The sequence below is a fragment of the Lepidochelys kempii genome, chromosome 11 (assembly GCF_965140265.1).
Source record: "Lepidochelys kempii isolate rLepKem1 chromosome 11, rLepKem1.hap2, whole genome shotgun sequence".
NCBI lineage: Eukaryota > Metazoa > Chordata > Testudines > Cheloniidae > Lepidochelys > Lepidochelys kempii.
The window spans coordinates 46,987,674-47,014,269 of NC_133266.1; the positions used below are offsets into that span (position 1 = coordinate 46,987,674).

The 26,596-nt window shown below is 41.4% G+C and overlaps 1 protein-coding gene across 11 annotated transcripts in view; it reads left to right on the top strand.

Annotated features, from left to right (window-relative positions):
- The first annotated feature begins 665 nt into the window (after positions 1–665).
- ITPRID2 (ITPR interacting domain containing 2) overlaps positions 666–26,596 on the top strand; it is a 56,344-nt gene continuing 30,413 nt past the window's right edge. For 3 of the 11 annotated variants that reach the window (XM_073306071.1, XM_073306075.1, XM_073306074.1), the window contains exons 1-9: positions 1,082–1,666; positions 2,034–2,079; positions 9,309–9,358; positions 10,269–10,325; positions 12,202–12,241; positions 13,938–14,036; positions 14,568–14,776; positions 16,166–16,884; positions 23,402–23,474. In XM_073306071.1, the coding sequence (XP_073162172.1) occupies positions 1,486–1,666; positions 2,034–2,079; positions 9,309–9,358; positions 10,269–10,325; positions 12,202–12,241; positions 13,938–14,036; positions 14,568–14,776; positions 16,166–16,884; positions 23,402–23,474 (1,474 nt within the window). In that variant the 5' untranslated portion in view covers positions 1,082–1,485. Of the gene's footprint in view, positions 756–781; positions 991–1,075; positions 1,667–1,752; positions 1,778–2,033; positions 2,080–9,308; positions 9,359–10,268; positions 10,326–12,201; positions 12,242–12,412; positions 12,911–13,937; positions 14,037–14,567; positions 14,777–16,165; positions 16,885–23,401; positions 23,475–26,596 lie in introns of those variants that run through there. The other 8 variants (XM_073306072.1, XM_073306073.1, XM_073306081.1 and 5 more) reach the window with 8 other exon arrangements.

A 26,596-nucleotide genomic window follows, 5' to 3' on the forward strand; every position in this document is an offset into this window, starting at 1 on the left:
CGGAATGCTGAAAGTTCTCATCTTTGCATCTTTCTCTTCCTGTCATCCACTTTTCCTTCCATCTCTCCCTTTCCCTTTATCCTTTTTTTCTTCCTCTGCATGTTTTCCCCAGTCACTTTTCTACACTCTTTTATTTGTTCGCTCTTCTCCAGCTAGTTCTCTAAGCCATGTTTCTTTCCGGGTGTGCCCTTTCTCCCTCTTTATTTGAGCTCTTAATATCTTCTGCCTGTCCTCTCCCTACCCGCCCTCTCGGTGTGTTTGTGAGCTGGACCAGCTCACCCTCCCCAAGCAGGTGAGGACAGCGTGGTGCGAGAGCGGATGGGCTGCCACGAGCCTTTTGCTGGATGCAAATAAACTTTTGCTCCCCAGCAAGACCGGGTCGGTTTTCCAATTGCCCCTTTTCCTGCTCCCTCGTTTAAAAAGCCCCGGACGCTGCCGGAGGATTTTACTGTGTATTTCAAGGAGGCCGACAACAATCGCCCTCCCAAGTCTTGTGTCTGCACGGCCATCGCCCCACTAGCCCCCGGGCCGGCCGCTGCGGGGAGGGGGTCACTGGCGGCCCTGGCCCCGGGGGGGGAGCTGCAGAAAGGGGAAGCCGGTGGCTGCCGGGCGGAGAATAAGCGGCTCTGCTTGGGTCCCATCACGTGGGCAGCAAACTTTTCTCCCAGCAGCGGTATGAGGAAGTTCAGAGGGACGCTGCTGCTGCTGCAATCCCCAGCCCAGGCGGGTGAATCCTCCTCCCCCGGGCCCGCTATGTGAGTCTGGCTCAGCCCCTCAGCAAGCGGCTCCTCTCGCCGCGGCAGGCAGGGTGGCTGCGGGGCTCGGCCCGGCCCTCCGCGGGACCCCGCCGCTGGCTGCGGGGCAGGGGCCCGATCCTGCTGCCCGCTCCCCAGGGAGGGAGGCGGTTTGAGGAACACCCCGATGGATTAAGTTCTCGGGTTGCCGTTCGGCTCCCACGGCTCGGGCGGGCGGGCGCCTCCCGGTTTGTTTGTAAGTTTTTCCTGCGTCCGCTCGAGCTGCGCTCCCGGTTGGAAGCCGCGTTGGGCGGCGGGGGAAGCGGAGGTGACAGTCGCCAGCTGGGGCGAGGCGTGGGCGGGGAGCGAGCTGCAGGAAGCGAACCCCGGGCGGCCGGGGGCGGCCAAACGCAGAATCGTTTTCAGGGCGGACCTGGAGGCTGGTCCAGTGTTGCAACAGCGAGCGAGGCGAGGGTCGCCTGGGCGCGCGGGGCCGGCCGGGGGCGCTGCGGAGCGCGGGGCGCGCCGGGCTGGTGCCCCTCGGCGGCGGCGCGGCCGGGGAACTGGGGCGGACGCTCGGGGACTCGGGCGCTGCTGCTGCGCGGGAGCCTCGCGTGGGAAACTCGCTGCCGCCCTCACTTCCCGTCCCGCGTGGCCGAGCCGGGCTCCGCGCGCGCTCAACCCGGCTCGCGTGTGCCCGGCAGGGCGCGTTGCTGCGGGCGCCTGGTGAAGTGAAGCCGCCGCGGTGCTGATGGAGGAGCCGCCGGTGGCAGAGGAGTGGCCGGGGGCGAGCCAGAAGAGAAAGGCCTGGGCCAAGAGCAGAGACTCCTGGCAGGCATCGGAGGCGGAGGATCTCTCGGCAGGAGCGGTTGAGCTGGCCCGGCAGGAGGACGATCTCACCGGCGGAAAGCTGCTCCTGGCTGCAGAAGCAGGTCTGTCCCGCCCGGCGGTCTCTACTAAGGCGGGGAAGGGGGAAATCGGTGCCGGGACGCGCCCCGTCCATGAGCCCTGCCGGATGGAAGCGTTACTGGGTTGCACCATATGTGAGACATGCAGTCTGTGTGTTTAAAAGTATTTTTAATTCTCATATTTTTGGCCCGCCATTGAGTTTATTCTTATTTCTTTTGTTTGTTGTTGTCTTTTTTTGTTGCTCTTGTCAGCAGTCTTGTTTGTGTGGCCGTAGTGTACGTGGTGTTTAAAAGGCACCGTTCGTCTTTCTTCATGAGACGTCTGGAATGCGCTAAGCATCAATTACAACTCTTTGCTTTTCTCCCTCCTTCCCTTTCTTTTCTCCCAAAGGCAATATTCCAAACGAAAAGATCGCCATATGGCTTAAAGATTGCAGGTAAGTACTTCTGCAAACCAGAAGTTTCGGTACTGCTCTAAATAGTTACATATGTCTAAATAGCAGAGTCCACAACTCTTTATTAGCTAGAGGACCTGAACCTACAACCTTTTCTTATCTGAATGTGAGTTGAAGGGTTGGGTCCCCAAAACATGTAGGAGGTGAGAAAAATTAGTTATTCCTGTTACTTTTACCTCTCTATATATTGTGCTTTCTCTTATTAGGGAACAACTGAAGTTCTTCTTTGAGAATAAATGTACCATTAGTAAGTGACTAGAGTAGTAATGCATGTAGAAGTGGGGCTGTCTGGCAAACAGTTGATTTTTCTTTTCCCATTCCCTCTCTATCTGTCATGTGACGATGGTAAAGCATTACAGAGTTACTTTCTTCTAATACTGAGCAAAGATTAAGGAAAACCGTGTCATCCCTAAATCTATCCTCTCTGTCCCTGATTGACTGCAGGGCTCATCTTAAAACCTTCCCTGTCCTCATCTTGACTGGCTTCCTGTTACACTTCTATGGAAACAGTGCACATCCCTTTCCCTCCTCCCCTTTATTACTAAAAATTTAGCAACACATTGTTGAGTCATCAGCTTTACCATTGTCCCACATATAGTCACGTTCTGGCCATGAGGATCCTTTTTCTCTGTTTGACTGACTGACACGATGTATCTTGGACTTCCCTAAAGGATTATCTCTAGGGCCCTATCAAATTCATGCCATGAAAAAGGCATCATGGACCCTGAAATCTGGTCCTTTGTGTACTTTTACCCTATACTATGCAGATTTCATGGGGGAGACCAATGTTTCTCAAACTGGGGGTTCCAACCCAAAGGAAGGTTGTGGGGGGGTTGCAAGGTTATTGTAGCAGGGTCATGGTATTGTCACCTTTACTTCTGCGGTGGCTTCAGAGCTGTGTGGCTGGAGAGTGGTGAATGCTGGCCAGCCACCCAGATGTGAAGGCAGCGCCTGAGCCAGCTGCAGCGCAGAAGTAATGGTAGCAATATCCTGCCATGACACCCTTATTTCTGCGCTGCTGCTGGTAGTCGCGCTTCTTCAGAGCTGGGCTTGCAGCCGCAGAGCTTCCTGAAGCTGAGGGAGGTTCCTGGAGATGAGTCTGACCTGGCCCCAGAAGCGGCCCCTGCAGGGGAAGAGGAAGTCCCGTCCCTCACCAGCCCGGCGAAGACCAGCAGCTGGAGCCTGGCACACAGTTGGAGCCTTTGTCCACGGTGCCCCAAGCCTTACCCTGCCCTGGTGCTTAGGGGTTAAACAGACCTTGGGCTGGCTGTGTGTGTGTGTGGGGAGCGACCACAGACCCCTGTAACCACATACCATGCCACCCCCATTTTTGCGCTGCTACCAGTGGCGGAGCTGCTTTCAGAGCTGGGTGCCCGGTCAGCAGATGCTCATGTCTGGCTGCCCAGCTCTGAAGGCAACAGTTTTTAAAATTCTATGACCTTGAAATTGACCAAAATCAACTGTGAATTTGGTAGAGCCCTAATGATGTCCCTTCACTAAGACTGTGGAATGAATACCACTACTCCTATGGTCGTAAAACAGTTCAGTTGGATTTAGAAAAAAGCTTTTTCTCCTGTCTCCACCATATAGTATTTTGGGGTTCACTAGCCAGTGACAATAGCTGATCTTGTCCAATATTTTTCTTCTTTCAATTTTATCAGGGATAGTTGTCCTTGTTTAAGGTTAGGTGAGCTTTGGGCGGCATCCCAATAGTTAAAGAAAGTTCAGGACTTCCTATATTTGTTATCTTTCACTGTCATCCTATAGGCATAGCTGCTTATGGTGAAAATTTACTTTTAAGGTTGGCAGTGCTATTCTGATCTGTTGACCCAGTGAGCAACTCAGCTGAGCTTACTGTAGTGCCTGATGAGTGTGTTGCCGTACAGCTCAGCAGAGCTAATATGGTGTCCTTGTTGTAGAAGTCTCTGTGCAGTCTAGGTGACCTGTTCCCTTGTATGTGGAGGGGGCTGGTGACATATTGTATCCCAAAAACTTGGAATTAACTTCTGACAAATTGTGGTCCGTTGTCAGTGACTATTTTTTTTCAGACTGCCAAAATGAGAGAAGATGCCTTAACTTTTCTATGAGTTGTGGGTCTTGTAAGAAATAGAATTTCAGCAAATCTTATTAAATAGTCAATGGCTACCAAATCAGTATGTTTCTTTTCTTGACACAGGTCTAGTGCTTAACTAGAAGCTTTACTAGAATGGGAAGGGGGCGGGGAGATTCTTCCTAAAGCTAGTCTGTCTCTAGTCACAGAGTTTCTGTCTAGAATCTTCTCCTTTCTTAGCTTCTTGGTACAGGTTTAAAGGAATTGTACATATATTCACACAATGACGATATGCATACTTAATAACTAAAGTTACAAACCTATATAATAATTAATAAAATCTAATATAATTATGCTGGATAGAAGGCTTATGAAGCAGTAGTGTCTGTTGATTAGATCAGAGTATTAGCCAGAACTCCTGGCTTTCGTTCATACCATTGCTACTGACTGACTGCCTGACATTGAGTAAGCCACTTAAATAGGTGTTTTTCCTTATTTTACAGCTGAGGAAACCAAGGCACAAAAAAGTTGATTAACAGGGATGTTGCAAGGTTTAGTTAACAGATGGTTTGTAAAACCCTCTGTGATCCTTGCATAAAAGATCCTGTACAAGTGTAAATGTTGTTGTTGACCAATTCTATACTTTATACTAAAAAATTAAATTTGCCTCTGTTATAGAGTTGACAAATCCTACTTTGACACTGTTCCTTTAGTTTCCATGTATAACATAAAAATGTTGCACACTGTAGTCTTAAATGCATAGACATTCTACCCTGGAGCTTAGTGATATCCACAAACTATTCAAACTTTGTTATCGTGGCTGGCTTTTACAAAGCTCAAGTGATTTGTTAATATCAGTGGCTCCCTGAGATGGAGATACAGTCCATCCTGCACCCATTGAAGTCAATGGAAAAACTCCCACTGACTTCACTGGAGCAGGATCAGTGCTGTAGGCATTTAGGGTCTGATTCTGTGATGTGCTGAGTGCCAACAACTACCAGTAATATCTGTGGGAGCCAGGAATTCTCAGCACCTTGGAAAAGTGCTCAGCTCCTCACAGGATTATACTCTCGACTGTAGGTAGTACACAGTTAAATTTGTGTGTAAAAATGTGTATTTTTGTCTATTATAGGTGGTGAATGAGAGAATAATCTAATTTACTTTTTGACAAGACATTTGCTACTCTCTCTCTGTGTATGTGCATGCATAATCAAAGGGAATGGACTCGGCTAGTTCTTCTAGCCCTCGATGATCCCTGGTGGTTTTCCTCTTTTTCTGTCCACATTGCTGGTTAAAGACAATATAAAAAATCTTGAACATATTTTACATTGTATTGTTAAAAATAACACCTAAATTACAGGTACTATCTTCCTGGATTGTAACTGAATTTCTTGTAACAATCTAATGCACTTTTCACTATAGTGTTGCATAATCTGGACTTCTCCTAGTGTGTACAACATAAATAGACTGATTTTATTTCTGTTTCTAATCAATTACATGTCCTGGCTCTCAGGAGTTAGCAAAATGCCTTGTTGTTTGGTGTGTAAAAACACCAAAAATACTTTTCCCACAGGAATGATGGAATACATTTCTATTGTTTCTCGGTTTATATGACATTTTAGAAAATGTAAATTTAGGATCAAATTTGATTGGCCAGTCTTACTTTCAGTTTTGCAGTGGTATTTAGTTCAAGTGAAGTAGCATCAACATTCTTGGTAATGAGATCTGCTTGTAAGATTTATTTGTTTCAAAAGACGATTCACAATGTTGTAGTTGTAAGGAAAATGGACTTACTAGATGGCTATTTCTGTGGTACGCTTTAGCAGTCTGGGACTGTAACCACTCCACATTGAAATTTCTCATCTGTCTTACAGTAGTTCATGGCTATGCAGAAGTCTCTCCAAAACACTCATCACATTGTTTCAGAGTAGCAGCAGTGTTAGTCTGTATTTTCAAAAAGAAAAAGAGTGCTTGTAGCACCTTAGAGACTAACAAATTTATTTGAGCGTGAGCTACAGCTCACTTCATCGGATGCATTCAGTGAATGCGAAAGCTCACGAAAGCTTACCCTCAAATAAATTTGTTAGTCTCTAGGGTGCTACAAGTACTCCTTTTCTTTTTACTCATCACAGTGTGGCAATATTCATAAAGGCCACTTCTGCTCCATTGTATGGAATTGTCATCCCTGTAAGAAGGCCTTCCTTCATTTATCTCAACTTTGTCAGTGTTTTGAAATGATTTAAAAGTGTTTAGTGTATTTACTAAGAGTGTTTAAGATAAACATAAAAAATCAGCTGTGTGCCCATCTTACATTGAAACAGAAAGGAGGAAATCCTCCATTTGAACTCAAAGATGGTTTTTATTTTTTGAATTTGAGTGTTTTGTTTGGCCAAAATGTCTTCTATAATAATAACATAGTTTACCCTGTTGGAAAGCGTTTAGGAACTTTCTCATGTAGAATATTCAGGAAAGAGGAGATTTTGAAATGTGACTGAGAAGACACTTTTTTTTTTTTGTTTTGAGTTTTTGATGGCAAATGGACACACTATTTAATTGTACTCTGGCTGCCAAACTATGATTTTAACAGCCGAAGTTTTAACTGCTTCTAAAACACAATGCAAGATCTTCATTCATTGCTAAAGATTTCCTACAATAACCAATACCGGGTCAAACAAACCCAACAGAAATTTTCTACAAAATGGGGCGAGTGAAAAGCAGAATCCTCAGTGAAGTCCACTATGGGCACCGCCATGTGGCTCTAATCTACCTGATCAATACATAGATCCTACAGTGATGGGCACTATGGGTGGAAAGAGGGGGGTAAATATTTGGGGGGAGGTGTTGAGTAGAAAATCCCAGAGAATCCAGCATGGCATGCCCACCCACTCTTCCTTGGTGTCACCTAGAATGTCTGGGAGATGTCTCTGAGGGATCTAAATCACTTTTGGTTCCTTGATCCCAATGCAAGTCAAGATTTTTTATGAAGCTCTGCATTCCAGATTCTTTGGTTTTCCATTTGTCCTTGACCTATGTTACATCTGCTCCACACTCGTGCCACTACACTTAGGGCTGTGAGAGCAGGCAGCTTCTTTGGAGTCTGCCAAAGCAGTATGGTATCCACCCCCAGTGTACAATGTGCCTTTTCTTGAGTATGCGAAGATATTGAAAGATCTCTAAAACCTCCTGTTTAGCAGCATAATGCACTTGAAAACAAACCCGAATTAGCTGACTTATGAGCCATGCTGCTGAAAATATTTCTTTAAAAACATATCCCAGTTGCTTTGCTGCTGTTCAAGGGGCCTCCATTGTTCTTACGCTCTTCTCTTTTTAAATGGACAATTTTTCAATGGAATGGACTATACAGTGGTTGTGTATGTGTAAAGATGCAAGCAGGGAAGGAGACAGATTGCTTGCCAAAGTTTCTTTTCTAATAGCTGTTAACAGGCTGCAGAGGTGACAGGCTTAGTTTTTGAGGGAGAATGCCAGTTGTGCTGCTTGCTTTTTACCATTCTCTGCCAGCCAGTGCATGCACACTGTTGGCGTCAACTGAGGAAGTTGCTGCCAGCAACTTTGTCTAGCTAAAAATTAAGACATGCTGAAGTGGCCGCCAAGGAAGTAGAGGGAGAATAGAAATGTAGCCATTAAAACCGGGATATAAACAATAGGCATGGTTGTTAATTCAGAACATAAGACTTGCTGTAACTTGAATAGATTTAATAAAAAACCTAGTCACTTAAAGCCCTATTTACTCCCATGAGAGACCCAAAATTCCAGGAGATTTGAGTTTCTAAAGGCTTGTTCTGTCGCCTAGTTGAGTGAATATCACTCATACTGTCACTATTTTAATTGGCATGTCACTGTAACAAGTTATTTCTAAAGAGTCATTGTCACAGGTTTGTGGCTTATTCTGTAGCAAAGGTAAACTGTTCCAGAGGAACAATTTGCATTGTAAAATAAAGGGTGTGTTAGGAAACAAATATACACTTTTCATTCCAGAATTTAGTTTTGGAAACAGAACAAATACTATATCATGTCTTTGTTTATTTCAGAGTAACTTTGGGCAATTTTCTCTGCTTGTCTAATGAAAAACCTTCACATGCCCATATGTAAACACTTAAGTCATCTGATTTTCCCTTCTTTAATAATATTTTACTTTTTGTGTCTTTGGTTTGGTTTGTACCAAGCTGATTTACTGCATAGCAGGTTAACCATCATTTGTCTACATTGGTGGACACTCTGTATTAATATCTGGTCTGTTTAAAGAGCTTATGCATTGAATTAGTTTACACAGGATGAGTAATACTAACTTCATTAGGGTCCAATCCTGCTGTCGGTGGGAGTTTTTCTGTTGACTTCAAAGACCTCAGGATCGGGCCCTTCAACAAGCCTCTTTCCATTCTTGAAATAGTGATTACATCTGTCCTGGAACAAAAGCTAAAGAATTTGATCCAGTATCCGAGCTAGCAAATGACAGATATTTTAGGTCTCATATTGTTCTTGTTTCTGATTAGACTTTGTATTATTATTCTTACTTATTTTTTGTATTAGAGTAGTGCCTGGCGGTCCTAGTCATGGAGCAGGACCCCATTGTATTGCACCTAATACAAACACAGAACAAAAAGACAGTCACTGACAAAAGAACTTAAAATCTGCATGTGTGTGTGTCTGCCTGTCTATCTGTCTTTCATTCCCTTACTCACCTGTCCTTAGGATTTCAGTGTAGAAAAAACAGGTGTCCACTTTTAAAGTGTAAATGAGTTTAAAATGAATTCACTCCTGCATAGTGCCATCCCCACTGCTCCCTATTCATTCTTGTTGGTGGTGTGGGCACAATATAACATATAAGATTTTCTTTGACAACCTACAGAATCCCTGTGGCCTTCTTAACTTTTGCCTTGCTTCTGATTCCTGTGTTAGCGTTCATAGGTCTGAGTGCTGCCAGTTTTATTGACCGTTTTTTTTTTTTCCCACAAGTATTTAGTCAGGGACTTGGGGATTGTTTAGTAAGTCATTGTCAGTCCCTATGTGTTTGTGCAGGCTTTCTGGGGGAGGAAGGCGGAAGGAGGCACAACTGCTGTTACCACAAGCTGGTTGTAGCTCTTAAGGAAGGACATGAAGAAGCAACGTTTTAAACTAGAGTTAACCTTTTCTGTGGTTTCAGAACACCTTTGGGAGCTTCTCTGGATGAGCAAAGCAATCCTACATTGAAGGGTAAGGAAAGGCTCTGTGCTCTTGGATAGCTGCTTTTATGATGAACTTTTCTGCTTTCTTATACATTGATTTTAAATCATAAATTGTTACCCAAATGCATATGTGATGGCTATCTTGATCTTGCTAAGGTATTTGTATTCCTGTGCAGCTGAGGGAGAAGTTTAGGGCAGGGGGAAAGGGTCAGAATTTTTTTTTTTTTTAAAAAGAGTTGAAGTCTTTAAAAAGACTACTCCTGTGCTTCAGCTTATATAAATGCAAAATCTCTGCAGAAGCGGGGGGGAAGGGGGAAGCTAGTTAATGCACAGTCTTAGAACTAGGTCAGCTTTTGTGCAGTCTTTCTTTGCTTGCTCTAACTGAAATGGCCACACCTGAAAAATTTGCTACCTGAGCAGGACAAAATTTGAAAGTTCAAAGTACAACAAGAATCTGCAGGTAGTGGCAGAGCATATAAAAAGAACTCGCAGTATATACCAGTGGAAGAAAGGGAATGACTGGACTAATTTCTTAACCCTGAAGCTCTGTGGTAAGATGCCTGGAGTCTAACTTAACATCCAGTGCCGGGTACTTACATTAGGTATGGCACCAGGGGGCTGGTAGTCATGATTAATTAGCTTGCAAGTTGACATGGAGTTGTTCTTCAGCTGGCTGCTAGATTAGGTTTAGAGCCACCTCTCACTCTTTTATCTTCCTTTTAAAATAAGCTTTTCTGTGATATGAATAGTAACTTCAAAATACCATAGGCTTCATGTGTACATTATCAGGGTATAAAGGATAAAGGATCTGTAAAGATGTTCAGAGTAAATCCTACAGCATTAACTCTGTGTTTTTAACTAAAAATATTGTATGAGCTTTTGGAATGAAAACATTACAGCACTATATAGGCGTTGAACTGCCAAATGTACATTTTCAGGCATGCTGGTGAGAAATGGAGGAAGTTTTGAAGATGACTTATCCCTGGGAGCGGAAGGTGGGTATGGCAGGGTTATACGACTATTAAAGGAAGAATTTTTTTATTATTATTATTTAAGTAACATTCAAGAGTTTGACTTTATTTTGAAAAGTCAGTATTTCCAATATGGTAAAAGCCTGATGGTAAAGCTGTCTGGAAAGTAAGAGGGAAGATGAGACATTTGCAGAAAACCCAAAACAAATTTATTTATTCATTTTTTTTTCTTTCACCAAAACTTTATTTCTTTATTTTTGTCAACTTGTTGTGACCTGGCCTTCCTGCAGGGCAGAGCCAGCCTTGAAAGGGGCCTCCATAATGAAGGAAGCAGCTGTCTGCTACTTCTTCATGTGCTTTGGTGCAAACTCCAATGAAACAGTCCAAAGTACTGATGGAAGGAGTGCAAGAAATGAGAAAAATGACTGTTTAATGCTTGTGCTCTCTCTGTATGGGCCAGATATGGAGGTCAGACATGTGCACCAGTTCCACTGGAAACAGTGGGAGTGGCATGTGAGGGTTTTCTGAGGGCCAAATTTAGCCTCAAGTGTTCAGCTAACAGCTCATAGTTAGGGAGGAAGGAAAGAGGAGAGGCTGAAAGATGGGAGAAAGAATTAAATAAAGCTGGAAATAAAAACCAATAGATAAGTGTTTAAAACCAGCAAGCACCACACAAAATAAAACGAAGGGAAAGGCGTTTTAGATTGTCTCTCCGTGATGACACTTTTCCCCCTTGTATCTCCAGCTGTTGCTTTACTGTTTCTGTTCTGCTTCTCTCTGCTTGTTCCCGCCAGTTCTTCTTTTCCCCTCTTTCTTTTGGAGAAGGAAGAGAGGTGGCCTCTCAGAGCAGGCTTTTTTTTTTTTTATCAGAACCTCTTGAACTCAGAAATGTGGCCTGCACAGATAGCCTTTTGGTGGTTTGAATGCTTTAAATTGCCAGAGAGGTCCCCAGCTGAGTAGCTGATCTGCAATGAGGGTCCAGTGCTGAGAGCTGCCGAACACGTTCAAGTTCCATACATGCAGAGGCTGATCAGCACTTCACAGATTGGGTCCTGCTTGTCCAGCTACCCTGTGCATACATGCAGGATAAGGAGTATACAATAAGTTGACAACAATTTTTTGCAATTCTAAAAAGTGTTTGAGAAATGTCAGATCTGATCTGGTATAAAGCCCAACCCTGTTCTTATTGGAGTCAATCAGAGTCTTGCCAGCAACACCACAGAAGGAGGGTTGCGCCTTGGGGGGGAAATAATAATTATTTTTTTTTTTTGGAAGTTTTTTAAAAATAATGAGGAAAGCAATTTATTTGACAGTTGACTTGATGCGATTAATTTAGTCCATATCGCTTACTGAATTAGAGTAAGTGGGATTAAAAAGATTCCTCCTAATAGACTTCCCATTTGTCAGACTGCCTGCCATACAAAGGACTTGTTAGTGAAGTGTTTTCCCTTTGTTTTAAATAGCAATCCAAGTTCTGGTCATATGACTGAAAGGGAAAAGGACAAAGATGTAAGAGCTGGCTGAAAAATTTCAAGTTTCAAAATTTTCTGAAGGTGGGGGGCAGAAAAAAAGGAAAAATATTTTTCAAAAAACTTTTGATCAGCTCTAAAAGGGTAGATATGGTTAAGTGTGTGTGTGTATATGTGTAATTTTTCTAATAAACACATACCCTGAATACTATAGATGAAAATCTTAGTGTAAAAAAAAATAGAACCAACTAACACCTATTCTTACAAATGTGTATACATACCGATTGTACGCTTTTAATGTGTAAAGAATGGACTCTGGGAGGTGGAGTGGCATCTACAAACATATGTTGTTGGCTACCATTTCTTATCAATTATAAGTGCTGTTTTGCCAAAGAGCTTTATGTACAATTCATTCCTTCATTTTTCTGCAGCTAATCATCTACATCAAAGTGATGCAAAAATGGAAACATGGTAAGTATCTCATTTTTGTTTTGTTTTTGGGAAATATTGAAATAAAATGATCTGAACTATGAGGTAAAGGTAAACTAGGCAGTCCACATACTAAAACCATTCCATGAAGAAGAGTTTACTCCTACAAAGAAGACGTCACTAATAATATCGGGGGTGGGGTGGGGAGGGAAGACTTTAATACTCACAAAAATGTATTCCATAAATATGTTCCTTTACTTCCGTCGCATTTAATCCGGAGTCTCAAGTTAAAGGGGGAAATCTCTGAACACAAAGCAACACTTCTGCAAGAAATAAGTGGCTTAATTCAGTTACCTCACCCGCCACTCAAATGCCTGATCTGTTTCTGGACAGTTTCAGGAAAACTGCTCCTTGTTTCAACCTTTGAGACGGAATCCCTCTTTTTTGGGAGCAAGGGGGGCAGGTGACTGTACCGGGAGAAAGCCTCTAGGGAATGGCTTCCTACTTACCCCCAAAGCAATGCTCTAAGTGCAGTCAGAGCCCAGCTACGCAACAAGTAGACTCGGGCTACATCTAGGCTACAGCTGGGATCGATGCTCCGAGATCGATCCACTGGCGGTTGATTGAGCTGATCTAGTGAAGACCCGCCAGATCGACAGCAGATCACTCTCCAGTCGACCTCTGTACTGTATGCCTGATGAAAAGAGTAAGGTAAGTCAACTGGAGAGTTTCTCCTGTCGACACCCCGTGGTAACTCGACCTAAAGTTGTGTAGTGTAGGTCGACTTACTGAGGTGGCGTAGACATAGTCTAAGACCTTTTGCTACATCACCTCATTCAGTCCCAATAAAATCCCTTATATTAATGGACCCAGCTGCTCTGTGTTTCCTTATCTCCTAGGTGACTATTCTGCCAGATCGCTTGCAAGTGAAACTCCCATTATCTAATGGTTAAAAATCTATATTCCCAAAAAGGGTGTTGATGCTGATGCCATGCAGGGAAGGTCATTTAGCCTACATGACACTGGAAAATGCTGAGGCAGTACCAGTTGCTGGGGATGTCGGGAGGAGATTTGGGGATTGGTCCTGCTTTGAGCAGGGGGTTGACCTCATGAGGTCCCTTCCAACCCTGGTATTTAAAAAAAAAAAAAAAAAAGAGAGAGAAATCAGAGTGGGAGTCTTGGTTGGAGCCAATCCCATTCCATTTCCCGCAATCTGGAAGCACAGCCAATTCCCAGGCCTGTCTGAGAGGCTTCCCCTGCTTTGTGCTGCTCATGGGCCGCAATCCGTGCCTTGCACTAGGAAGCAGAAGGGGTTAGGCAGTTGAAATCAGCATCTAAGAGGTGAGGTAACACAAGCAGCAAGCTGAGGCCAGTTCAAGTGTGAAGAGGCGGTCCCGTGGGGGAGGTAAGGGAGTGGAGAACATAAGCCTACTGAAGTAAGGGATACTTTTGACCCTTCTGGGTGGGTGAGAGCAGGAAGGGAGATTGCAGTAGTGTTTTCTCAGCTTGCATCCCTTGCCTTAGGATTCTTAGGGTGTATATGCCTTTTTTATTAAGGGGCTAAGGATTAATTATTTCTGTGTATTAATAAAATGAGACCTAGCTAATGTAAACCAGATAATACTGAACAGGAAAAGAAATTCTCTGAGAGTGAAGACTTAGTTTTCCTTAAAGACTGAGAATTGAATCACTGCAAGGAACCAGTTCATCATGTCAGTATTGTCTATTTGTATGATAGCAATGGTATGTTGGCGAAGGAGAGGAGACATCAGTTCCACCAGAAGGGGAGAAGTATGAATTCCACTGGTTCTGGGAGAAGCAGTGCAACGGTTTCAAGGTAAAAGAACTATACTTTGGAGGATATGGCACAGTTCAGTGGGATTTATCATTCTTTTTCTGCCAATAGTTACTACTTCTATCCCTAAGATAGATGGACTTGGCTTGATTTATATGTATTATTGTGCTTAGTAGCAAAAGAGAGATTATTAATTTGGTTATTTGAAAGAACTTGAAATTTTTTTCTAGCTGTGGCTCTCAGAAACTAAGGACAAGTGGACTGGAACCCTGGAAATGCCTGAACTTTAGAAGCATTTCAGATTTCAAGACCTTTGGGTTGTGGGTTGGGTTAATAAATAAATAAAATGTTTGGATCTGAATGTTGACTGGGTTCATCTCTCTAATGGCTTGAACAGAAATGCCAGATGTAAACCCCTCCAAAACTTATGACTTGGGCCCATCGCACTGAGCTGCAGGAGACAAAACTTCAATAGGGCACAGATTGGGGGGCTGAAATAGCAACCAGATTGAAGGGATCATGTCCTAAAGAGAGCCATTGTGTAGAAAAATCTCTTGTTTTTCATTTATCTAGTGTTTCTGAATTACTGGATCTTTATGAGGAAGACCCTGAAGAAGTACTCTATAACCTTGGATTTGGAAGAGATGAACCAGATATTGCTTCTAAAATCCCATCAAGATTTTTTAATTCATCATCGTTTGCCAGAGGGATTGATATCAAAGTGTTTTTGAATGCCCAAATGCAGCGCATGGAAGTGGAAAATCCAAATTTTGCTTTAACAAGTAAGTCTACTTTTAAAGTGAAGGTTAATTTAAGCTTTTAAAATTTTGTAAACAACCAGAAAAGGAAACCTGTAGACTGGTATTCTGGAAAGCTTTTATAGTCTTGGGGTCAAATTTTGGTCCTGTTTAATTGTAACTATTTCAAGATGTGATGTGTACGTGTTTGGGCAGGTTTTTGGAGTGGGGAAGGAAGGTGCCCCATCATTATCCTTCACCTTCTGAGTTGTATGTTGCTTTTTGTGAGTCTCTGCTAAGCCATCTTTCATTTCAATTTTAAAGCACTGAAACAAGCTACAACAAAAACACTCTTAAGAGACTTTTCTTGTCCTGTAGACGCTTAAGGTGAGATTTCAGAAACTGCTCAGTGTTGACCTAATTCTGTTCCCATTGAAGTCAGTCGTAAAACTCCTATTGACTTCACTGGAAGCACAGTTAGGCCAAAGCTGAACCTTCCGAGAACTCCACCATTGGTGTGCAGAGCATCAACATAGTATTGAAAGAGAGGGGGAAAAAAAGTAATTGACGCATTCCATTACAGCAGTACTTGGAGTGGGAAAAGCTGTCTAAGTATTGTCAGTACTCACAGTTTTACTTTACCTGTGTTTCTGTACTTAATGTATTTATAAGGGCTCTCCCTACCTTTCTTGTTCTGCAGTTATAAAGTGCTCTTACAAACTTCCGATTGTTAAGGGTCAAGGGATCACTTGTGGTTTTCAGTACTAGGTAGTATTATAACCACTCTTGAGAGCCCTTGATAATTTCAGAAAGAGGCATGTCGGGGTTGCCCTTTTAAAATATCATGAAGACAGCCTATATTTCTAGGTAACTCTTAATGTTCTTAAACTAGTATTTACATACTGTGTCATACAAAGACTCAGTACCTCTTTATACCACAAGACTCTCTAAATTGTAGGTATAGAGGACAAGCTTATACATAAATTAAAATATTATCTATACATTTTTTAAATGTTGACCTTAGAAATCAGCTTTGATATATGTGTGTATTACAATACATTCCTAACATGTTGCTGATATACTCTTGAAATTCTATATAAGGACAGGTGATCTCACTTTTACAAAAGTCTCAGAACATAGACCTGAATAAAAATGGATGATCATAAAGATAAGGGTTCACAACATCCAAAGTGAATTTTGATGTGAATTTTACATAAGGGAGAGAGATGTTCTTTGGATAATGCAGATATTTGGGGTTCGGAAATCTGGCTTTACCTGTGCACTGTAAATTTTGGTTGTTTTGTTTACTCATTCCAGAGAGAAGAATTAGTTGCAAGTCCCAATACATTCTTAGCTAGGCTGTACAAATATTAGATGCAATAGCATCAATTATTCTCTTAAACATTTAACTTCTGATTTGTTCTTGTGCTTCAGGTCGTTTTCGTCAGATTGAAGTGCTTACTACTGTGGCCAATGCTTTTTCTTCCTTATATTCCCAAGTTTCTGGGACTCCTTTGCAGAAAATTGGCAGCATGAATTCAGTGTCTTCCAACAAAGAGACCTCCAACCCTGCTCCTTTAAATCGAAGCAATACTGCAAGTCGTTTAATGAAGACCCTATCAAAACTCAATCTGTCTATACCCCAGCAGGCAGGAGAAAGTAGCAGCTGCACAACTCCCCCAGCTGTTGAAAAAGGGAAAATGCCACCTGGCCAAGGGACTGAAGAAAATGATGTCAAAAATGAATCAAAATTACCCAAACACTTAAAAAAGAAAGATTCTCCATCTCTGGCTACAGTAAAAGAGGAGATATCTAGTAACCAGCCCAATATTATAGACATACTTAATGCCACAACTCTTTCTGCTGGAATTAGTGACAAACAAGGAACTCAGGATGATAATGTGCCTCATACAGATGAGCAAAAGAATGACTCACCAAGTCACCAGAATAGATTGTCTGAAGAATCTGGTATTGTGGACTCCTCCAATCTCAGTAGTGATGCTAATATATCTACAAATAATGAGCTTGAAAATAGCACTGAGCTGCAAAATCCATCTACATCAACCCCAGATAAAGAACCTTGTGCTCCCATAGAATCTCCATCCATAACTATTCTAAAGCTACCGCAGAAGGACTCCTTTGAGATGGAAGAGGTAGGTGGAAAGAAATTACCTTATTTTGCAGAGTTGATGTAGCCTTTGTCGTTCCCTACACTGACACAGGAAACATTGAGACAAGACTGTCCTTAAACCAAACAAACCCAAAAGGCTGGTAAAAGAGAAGGTTGTTTGACGTGCAGCTCCATGCCAGGAAAATACATTCTTTTAAACTGATTTTTGATTTTGCATGCAGAGTTTTGTGGGTGTTTTTAGTTAAGCTTCTAGTTTTTCCTCTATCATTTTAATTACTGTTTTCCTTTTAAAAAGGCTAACTCTACAGCAACAGATGACGTCCTTGGCTCTACTAGTAGTGTAAGCAACGTAGCTCCCTGCTCTGCTGAGTGTTAATGATGTCACTTGTTCTAGGAGAGTTAGGAACATTAGCTTATAGCTTAGACGATAAAACCTTTCACTTCCATGTTCGTGAAATGATCTTTTTTACATTTTGGAAAGTGAGAACTGCTCACAGTAATTAGAGGTTGCAGCATCCCATTAGGCCATCTAACTCAGTGGTTCTCAACCTTTTTTCATTTGCGGACCCCTAACCATTTTGAATAGAGCTGCAGACTCTTTTGGAAATTTTAGACATAGTCTAAATTTGTGGTCCCCCAGGGGTCTGCGCACCACAGGCTGAAAACCATTCTTCTGTGGTAACAACAACGTTTCGCGGACCCCTTAGTTGTCGTCTGAGGACCCCCAGAGGTCTGCAGACCATAGGCTGAGAGCCACTGATCTAACTCACTCTCCACCAGTGCAGGAATTTCCTCTCCAATATAGTCTACAGTGGTTTGTCAGGTGACCCTTTACGTGCCCCAGAATGATGGGTCCCACACCATTTTTCTCTGGAGGCTATTCTACTGGATCTCCCTGTTGGGAAGTGACTTTTTCTGATAATCAATTTAAATTGTCTTATTTTTCATTTCTTTGAATTCAGGTAGCTTGCAGTCCCTAGCAAAGCTTGCCACTTCTGCATTTCAAACAATTCCTTCCTGTCAGAAAGAACTAGATCCTGGATGGTTTATTCTCTGACTGGACTGTATGCTTTTTGGATCAAGTCCTTTAACTCGTAACTTACAGGCCCCCAAAGTCTCCACTTACAAATTCCTCAAGAAAAATATTGCTTGGTTAGCAAATTTTCATTTAGTATGATCTAAAAATGATGCTGTGTAATCAAGTATCCTGCCTCCAGCAATGGGCTAGTCCCTTTATTACCCCCATAAAAACTCTAGCCAACTATTTCAGTGATGGTTGTCCAGGAGGGATATTCTGTCCTAGTTCCCTGTAGGTGGTCTTTTAGACTCATGAGGTTTGCTTTGTTATCCAGTGAGTGCAGAAACTAATAATCTCAAACTGGACATAACAATACTGCACAGGGGAGGGATAGCTGAGTGGTTTGAGCATTAGCCTGCTAAACCCAGAGTTGTGAGTTCAATCCTTGAGGAGGCCATTTAGGGATCTGGGGGCAAAAATCGGGGATTGGTCCTGCTTTGAGCAGGGGGTTGGACTAGATGACATCCTGAGGTCCCTTCCAACCCTGATATTCTATGATTCCTACTCATACTAGTAATTATAAGATGTGTCTAACGAGTTATGGATTAACAGATGTTTTGAGGGAGCTTTTAAATGGACACTGTCAAGTAGTCTCCAAATTTGACCTATTTTAAATTTGTCATATCCAGTGACGATGAAAATCCTTCAGAATTTAAATGTAATATATTTGTTGATGTGGTGATTTTTTTTTTAAAAACAAACAAACAAACAAAAAAACTCCCACCCTCTTGATTGAAAAACACAAACAGCAGATAACAAGGATTGGGTGTCGTCTTTTCAAGCAGAACTTAACAAATTCCATGTCTGGTGCTATGTTGGCACTGGAAAAGCGTGAAGCTTTTGTAACACAACCAAGGAAAACTTGACTCTTGTTAGGTTTTGTTACACACATGATGATCAGATTGGATTTACAATCATCTGAGATGATTTTTCTTTTCTTTTGGAATGCTGGGCATTATAGGGTAGGTTGAAATGATACAAAACTTGGTGTCTTCCACTGACTTTTCCTTTGAGTTGGACACTTTAAGGAAAACATGACCCAGAACTGAAAAAGGGACTGCTGAAACCTCTGCAACCCAAAACTGATGAGTTTGTGCAGCTCTAGTTGACATAGTTTGCAATGCTATCAGTGCATAAACACAGCTGTTTTAGCATGATGAAGTAAAAGGTAGGACAGAGTTGTGGTGAGTTTTTGTTTATACAATAAGAGTATATACATTTCAACTGCTTTCTAATCCCCAGGAGGGATTCTTATTTTTTTTCAGCAAAACTGAATGTTATCTGGTAGTTTTAATTTTATTTTCCTGCATTTTAAAGAGGGTACAATGAACAATAAACAATATTAGAAGCGATGCTTCACCCACTCTTTCCTAAGCTTTGTTTGGAACGTATTCCTACACATCAGAAAGATGACAAATATATTAAGGAAGCTCTTCCCATGCTTTCTAAGGCTCTCTCAGCTCCATTAGGACAGCTGTCGCTGTAAAGCTAGCCAGTGTGGGAGTGAGTCAGAGCAGGATTTCCCTCAAGCAACCTCTGTTCAGTTAGCCAATTAGATTCACTAAGGTCTGTCTCCAGCTTCAATATTGGCTAAAGAGATGGGAAGGAGTAATGGGCTTGTGTTGCGAGGCAGCACACTTGGATTGCAAACACAACTCTGATCCAGTAGCTCAGCCAAGGTCAGGAGGTAGAAGGCATTTAAGATGAAAAGGAGATTGGCAGTTGAAAGGCAAAGCCTAGCCATCAGAAACAAAGAGAAGGGAAGAGAACCAAGGTGTCTTTCCTGGAAGACCAGTGCAATCCAAGGGCCTGTAAGACTGACTGTTCTCAATTTTTTTTAAAAAGTAAACCGATTTAATTCAAATATTTATTTCCTGCTTTGTAACTTGTCTTAAACAAGTAGCTATATTTTGCAAAATACCAGGAACTGTGTTGAATCAGTCTTACTCTTTCTTTGAGGGGGTGGAATCGGGGCCATGATGCTAGATTTAGGCTTCTACTGTGCTAAGGGCACATGAAACAAAAAGTCCCTGCCACAAAGAATTTATTTTCCGAGTACAGATTATACCTAATTGAAGTATAAAATGAGAGATAACAGGTGGATAAAACCAAGAGACGAGTAAGAGTGAGGTTGGTTATGATTAGTGCTTTAAACAGCAGCCAGCCACACCTTACATGCATTACAGCAGTGCCCCTCACTCAGACCTTTCTGGATGTTCCTTCCCATGGAGGTTAGAATGTTCAAAAGGATTGCTGAGTTCTGCTTCAGTGAATCACTTCTCATTGCCAAAGCTGCCAAGAAAGATAATACAAATGACCAGTTTCTGATAATTAATAACTGGTGGCTGATTGTGAGCTACTTGAGCCTAATGAGTTTTGAAGAAATAGCTTTTCTTGTATCTCGTTCTTGTGGTCTTATAACTGGAATTTTACAAACTGCCTTTACAGCAGATTAAAACATCAGCTATTGTGCCAGTTGTGTTGCATTCATTTTTTCCTGCAAGGCACTTTTTAAAACACTTCATATCTAAACGTTAATGGTGGCATTGCTTTGGTTAAAGTAAATGGAGTTGCACTTGCTTACATTGGGGTTAAATGTAAATGTACATTGGGCCTAAAATGTTGCTGAGCAAAAATATTAAATGCACAGGACTTGGACCTGCGGTCCTCAGTCAAGAAGTCAATTTGTGAGCTGCATAAAGTGTTTTAGGTCCTGTGCTGCATTGAAGATGCTCAGCAGCCTTCAGAATCTTAAGCTCTTTGACAAAGGTAGAGCAAAGTGCTTTAGACTGTTTTTTTCCCCCTAAACACATTATATCTTTGATATCATTTATCAGTTTCTGTTTTCTCATAAGTAAAGCTCAAATTGCTCCTGGTTGTTTAATTTGTATTCTATGTCATTTTAATAAGCAAAGAGCCAGTTTTTCACCTCATGTTTTGAAAAATCTCCATATTCCTTTTAAGAAGTCCTTTTGACACTGGAAGTTTCCATTTTAATAAATTCGAGTTTCATAAGACAAGCTCTGATTTTAATAGAAAACAGAAACAAGGCAATTTTATCAGTACTTAACATCTTAAGTTTCGGCATCAAACTGTGAAAGTTGAGAAGTGGGTAAACTCAGGTCAAGTGCGAACAAAGATCTCTTTATTTAAAAAGACACTGACTTTTTTTTTTTCCCCTTAATAAAATATAATATAAATATTTCAGTGTGGAATATCATGAGTTAAAGTAATCTGTGAAACCTGAGAGGAATCAAATGCTCTTTAAAAAAAATGGTCTTCTCTTCTTGGCACTCTTATTTCTGTAATGGTTATTCCAACATGGTTCAACAGTGATAGCAGAGATTATAGCTTGAATACATTAAAATGTAACCATTTTAGTTACTGAAGAATATATAGTAGCGTCTGTGATCATATTATCATATTTTTCATTCTAAGATTTATTTTTTTCCTTTTGACATTGCGGCTGGATATACTTTAGACAGCCATAAAGTCTCTTAGTGATGTGGTCATGGATTCTAGACAACCAACTTAATTAACAAATAGGGGCAAGTTGTTGTTTGAGGAATTGATTATAACAGGAGAATGCAATCCCAGTTCCTCATTTAAGGACAACTAGAGGATTTGAAAATTCCTCCCAAGGATGAGTTCCTTTGGAATCAATGCTTTACTCTAACTAATCTTTGTGGAATAGTTTGTGTGATAATTTTAAACGTTATATCCACTTGCATATTATGCAGTTATAGCCTGAACTTCTTTTTCAGTAGCCTATATTTGCAAAGATGATTATTTTACCTCTTGAGACAGTCTACACAGTCAGGAGGAACAGATCTGATGCTATTCTTATTGTAGAGTTTAATCCCATTTGAAGTCAGTTGGAGCTGCTATCTTTTCCCCACTGAAGTCAAGAGCAGACCCGTAGACTGCTGAGTACTTCCTGAATCTCCTGTAATTGAGAAAATGTATTTAGCATTTTGCTTTATTCTTGCAGCAAAGATCACATCAATGTAAATATATTTTTTTGCTTTTGACAAATACATTTAAAAAGAGCAAAATACCAATTTTTGTGTGGAATATCGGTGGTACTTTTTTTTTTTTTTTTTTTAGCTGAGTCTAGCTACAGATGCAGTTGGGAGTTTCTCTCCTTGTGAATTTTGAATTTAGTTAGACTACTACATTAGTGTGGGGTTTTATTTTTACAGTCTAGCCTTGCATGCGAACTAATGGATCTTTTGTTACATACAAAAAAGAAAATGTATTAGGGCTTTCAAACAAAACAAAGGCCTTTCTGTTGAGATTTTAAACATATTCTTTTCATTGTTTGAATGGTCACATGAGAACTGTTTACTTAACAATAAGTTTTACTGTTTTGCAAAAGGACTAAGCAGTAGGATTAATTTTCCATGGTATGTAATTTGAAGTTTCCCATTTGGAATCTTCATGGCTTACAACATGCTATCTTCCATTTTATGTACTGGGAAACGCAAGAAGCATTTCTCAGAATAATAGTGTAGCTAAGAATGGATGCAATCCTGACAGGAGCTGAGTTCCTCCTAAGAAGAACTCATTAAACTCATATAGCAGTGAAATACTCAGCATTTCAAGATGACACCTTGCAAGATGACACTATATGTAGTGTGTTTACTTCAAGATGGCCACTTGTTTCAGTACACGAAGGGTATATCTATACTACCCGCCAGATCGGTGGGCAGCGATTGATCCAGTGGGGGTCGATTTATCACGTCTAGTCTAGACGCAATAAATTGACCCCCGAGCTCTCTCCCATCAACTCCTGTACTCCACCGCTGCAAGAGGTGCAGGCAGAGTCGACGGGGGAGCAGCACCAGTCGACTCACTGCAGCGAAGACACCGCGGTGAGTAGATCTAAGTACGTCGACTTCAGCTACGTTATTCATGTAGCTGAAGTTGCGTAACTTAGATCGATTTCCCCCCCCCCCCCAGTGTAGACCAGCCTAAATGTATTTTATTCACACATCATGCTTCTTATTTATGCAAGAGGCTAAAAAGAACTGCATTTCCCAAAGGGTATGAAATAATGTGAATGGAAAAAGCAATGTACCATGGTAAAGATAGAATTACATTACTAGTTTAGTCTTGTGTCAAAGAGTGATAAGATTCTCAATATTAACAGACTATTATGTCACAGGATGGTGACCTAGTGTTTATGGGAATTAATGTAAGGCGAGACAGAGGCATTATTTTGCAAAACTGGAGGCATTGTTGCAGAGATTGGTATTCTTTTACAGTTCTCTTACAATGCTAAATTTAAGAATTATTTTAATTTGCAAGATAAGATACATTAGAATAACGGTTGCTACCTGTTGTTGCAGACCTGGTGGATTAAAAAAAGATTCCCTGAAATTGTATACGCTGTACACAATCTGAGATGCAGGAACACGTTCCACCGGTATAACTAAATATACAAACTCCTCTCTTCTAGATTCAAAGCACAGAGGGAGAAGCAGTACATTTTCCAACTTCTCACCAGCTATACTTGACCAATTCAAGAAGAGGTGAGTGGACTTCTAGTCCTCGGAGCCAGGGCAATCCTAAAAGTGTCTCTGAATCTTGAAGTGCTGACTCGGGTATTTAAAACTACTTAAGTTGTAATCCTCCAAAAAAAAGGGGCGGGGGAGTCCTTCTTTTCAATTAAGTTTAAAATCAGAAGGTAATTGCAACGTGGCACCCTAAATTCAGGAGATGAGGCAGCCTTACAACCTCAATTAATGTTATGACTTTTGTACCATTGATGATGGCGCAGAGAAACTGAAATGATGATTGAGTTTGTATGTTTTTTTTCCCATCCAGATCTTGTAATATAAGATTCCCATTTAAACTAAAATTATATTGTTTTAAACCTAAATTGTATGGTATATCCAGTTTTTTACTATTTGCTATGCTACGTCTGCATTTTGACTACACCAAGGGTCAATCTGTGTGCACTTGGTGGAAGTGCTAGTTCTTCAGATGGCAAACTCCCTGACCTGGATTATGTAGCACATTTGTTGCACGCTTTCATCTTGAATGACGTTATTTTATATTTTGGACAGGGAGAGGGGCAAGGCAGAGGTTTAAATTAATTTTTTCATTGTTATTGCTTTTCATGCAAAGCTGGCAAATGAAGTTTAGACTCCAGCTGATGCACGTGTAACCAAATGAAAGACCCTGATGTATTAAGTGAATGGTTCTTTTAGGGAATGTATACGTGGACGCCTGATCCCAGCAAAAACTAAAGAGAGGCAGAAATCTGTTTAAAGCAACAATTTAAGAGATTAACAAATTTAAGTTGTATAAAATGAGGTGGTCTTCTAACAAGAGCCGTAAAGGTGCATTCACTACGTTTGAGGATACCTTGAAGTGAACTCTGAAGATTAAAAACTGCCAAATAAGGATGGTTTCCTGTATAGGTACTGCAGTTTTTCTCAGAATACACGTACAGTTGCACTGACTACTAGTCCGCTATTGTGAAAGGTAGGACAGGAAAAGAGAAAGTGACAGAAGTTCTGTCAGTAACTAACCTCTTTCACAGTATCCCCATCTTGATTTCTTTTTCCTCAGGATTGTACACACGTTTGGTATACCTGTCTATAGGTACAGTTGATATTTGACTACAGTCCCCAGGTAAAAAGCTCTGTGCAGTTTGTATGGCAGAGATCTGATTTTTTTGAAGGGGTTTCCTATTTGTCAGGTCTTCACCAACATTGAAGGAAGTTCAAAGCCTTAGTAGCTGCACTTTTCCCACCAAAAACAGTCTTCTATTTCTAACTGAAGGTGTGTTATATAGACCTCCACCCACCTCAGGAAAAAAATGTGCCCAAAGCCCTGCATAATCTTGGTGCTCATGAAAGGTGCCAGACAGCCCCAGCAATGGAAAACTTCTGGATAGCCACAAAACTGGTATAATTGGCAACAGCAGTACATGCTTTACCATATTGCCCCTCCACTGTGCTTCAGCTCAGTTCTGGGAACAGCTGCATAGAAGTGAGAGAATAGTTAATTTTCCATGCCTATGCACATTCTCGGCTGAATCTACTGAGAAGGGTGCTAATTGTGATGGGGACAGCTACTATGCTAGAAAGTAGTCTGAGCCTAAACATTTATTTCACATAGGATACAAAATAACTGTCAAACCTCAGCAGACTTTGTGTCATTATCATGCTACAAGCCATCTACTTTCCTGTTTTGTTAAACATTTACCTTTATTTGATTGTTGGGTCAGTTCTATTTATCTTCTCTATTACAATGATAGCGAAACTGTCACTTTAAACATAAAAGTTGAGACTATTTCCAAACATTACTGTCTTAGTGTAAGAATCTTACAAGGCCATACCAATTTCAGTGAAGTTTCAAGAAGAGAAGCATTTTAGGTGACTAGTGATTTTTGGGTGCTCAAATGGAGACAAGGGGCCTGATTTCAGAGAGCAAGTGCTCAACAAATGCAGAGGCACCAAAAACTACTAGTTGCGTTGGAAAAAATCTTGGCTGCTGTCTCTGAACAAGAGTCCTAGGCCTAGTCTACACTGTGGGGGGGGAATCGATCTAAGTTACACAACTTCAGCTACATGAATAATGTAGCTGAAATCGATGTACTTAGACCTACTCACCGCGGTGTCTTTGCTGTAGTGAGTCGACTGCTGCAACCCCCCCCCCCCCCCGTTGACTCTGCCTGCACTTTTTGCGGCGGTGGAGTACGAGAGTCGATGGGAGAGTGCTCAGGGGTCGATTTATTGCATCTAGTCTAGATGCGATAAATCAACCTCTGCTGGATTGATCGCTGCCCGCTGATCTGGCAGGTATTATAGACATACCCTTAGTCTTGCTAGGGATTCCTTAGCTCAGTTCAGCTCTGAGTGGAAACTCTAGTTCTTTGTTACAACGTATTTGTTGTGAAGTATTTTAACATACACTAACCTGTTTCAGTTGCATGGTTTCATTGTACATAAGCACCCAAACAGAAATACATTTTTCACATGTAATCTTCACAGATGCAGGCTTGTGTCTTTGTTTTTGGAAGGCTATTTCTCTATCCATACCAGGGTGGTGCTGTTCAGAACAGAATATTATGAATTTATGAGATATAAAAGGAGAAAATACTTATAATGACATTGTACTTCCAAAAGGAGGACTGTGGCTGCTTACTCTGACTTTTTTTTTATTGTAGTTTCCAAGGCGTTTTTAAGAGGGTCTATAGTAAAATGTACAGTATTTAAACTAAAAATGGGTGGTTCTTTTCCTTTCCATTGAAATAGGCTGGTGATTATTAAAACATGCCTAAAAGATGCTGAATTCTACAGCAGCCAGTGTCGTCTATTAGCACACAATTTCATTTTTAAATTAATGTTTTTTTATTATAAATGGCAAGCTTATTTTTTAAAGTGGCTTGCAAATTATTAAGAACATGAGAACGGCCATACTGGGTCAGAGCTAGGGTCCATCTAGCCCAGTATCCTGTCTTCTGACAGTGGCCAATGCCAGGTGCTCGAGAGGGAATGAACAGAATAGGTAATCATCAAATGATCCATTCCTTGTTGCCCATTCCCAGCTTCTGGCAAACAGAGGCTAGGGGCACCATCCCTGCCCATCCTGGCTCATAGCCATTAATGGACCTATCCTCCATGAATTTATCTAGTTCTTT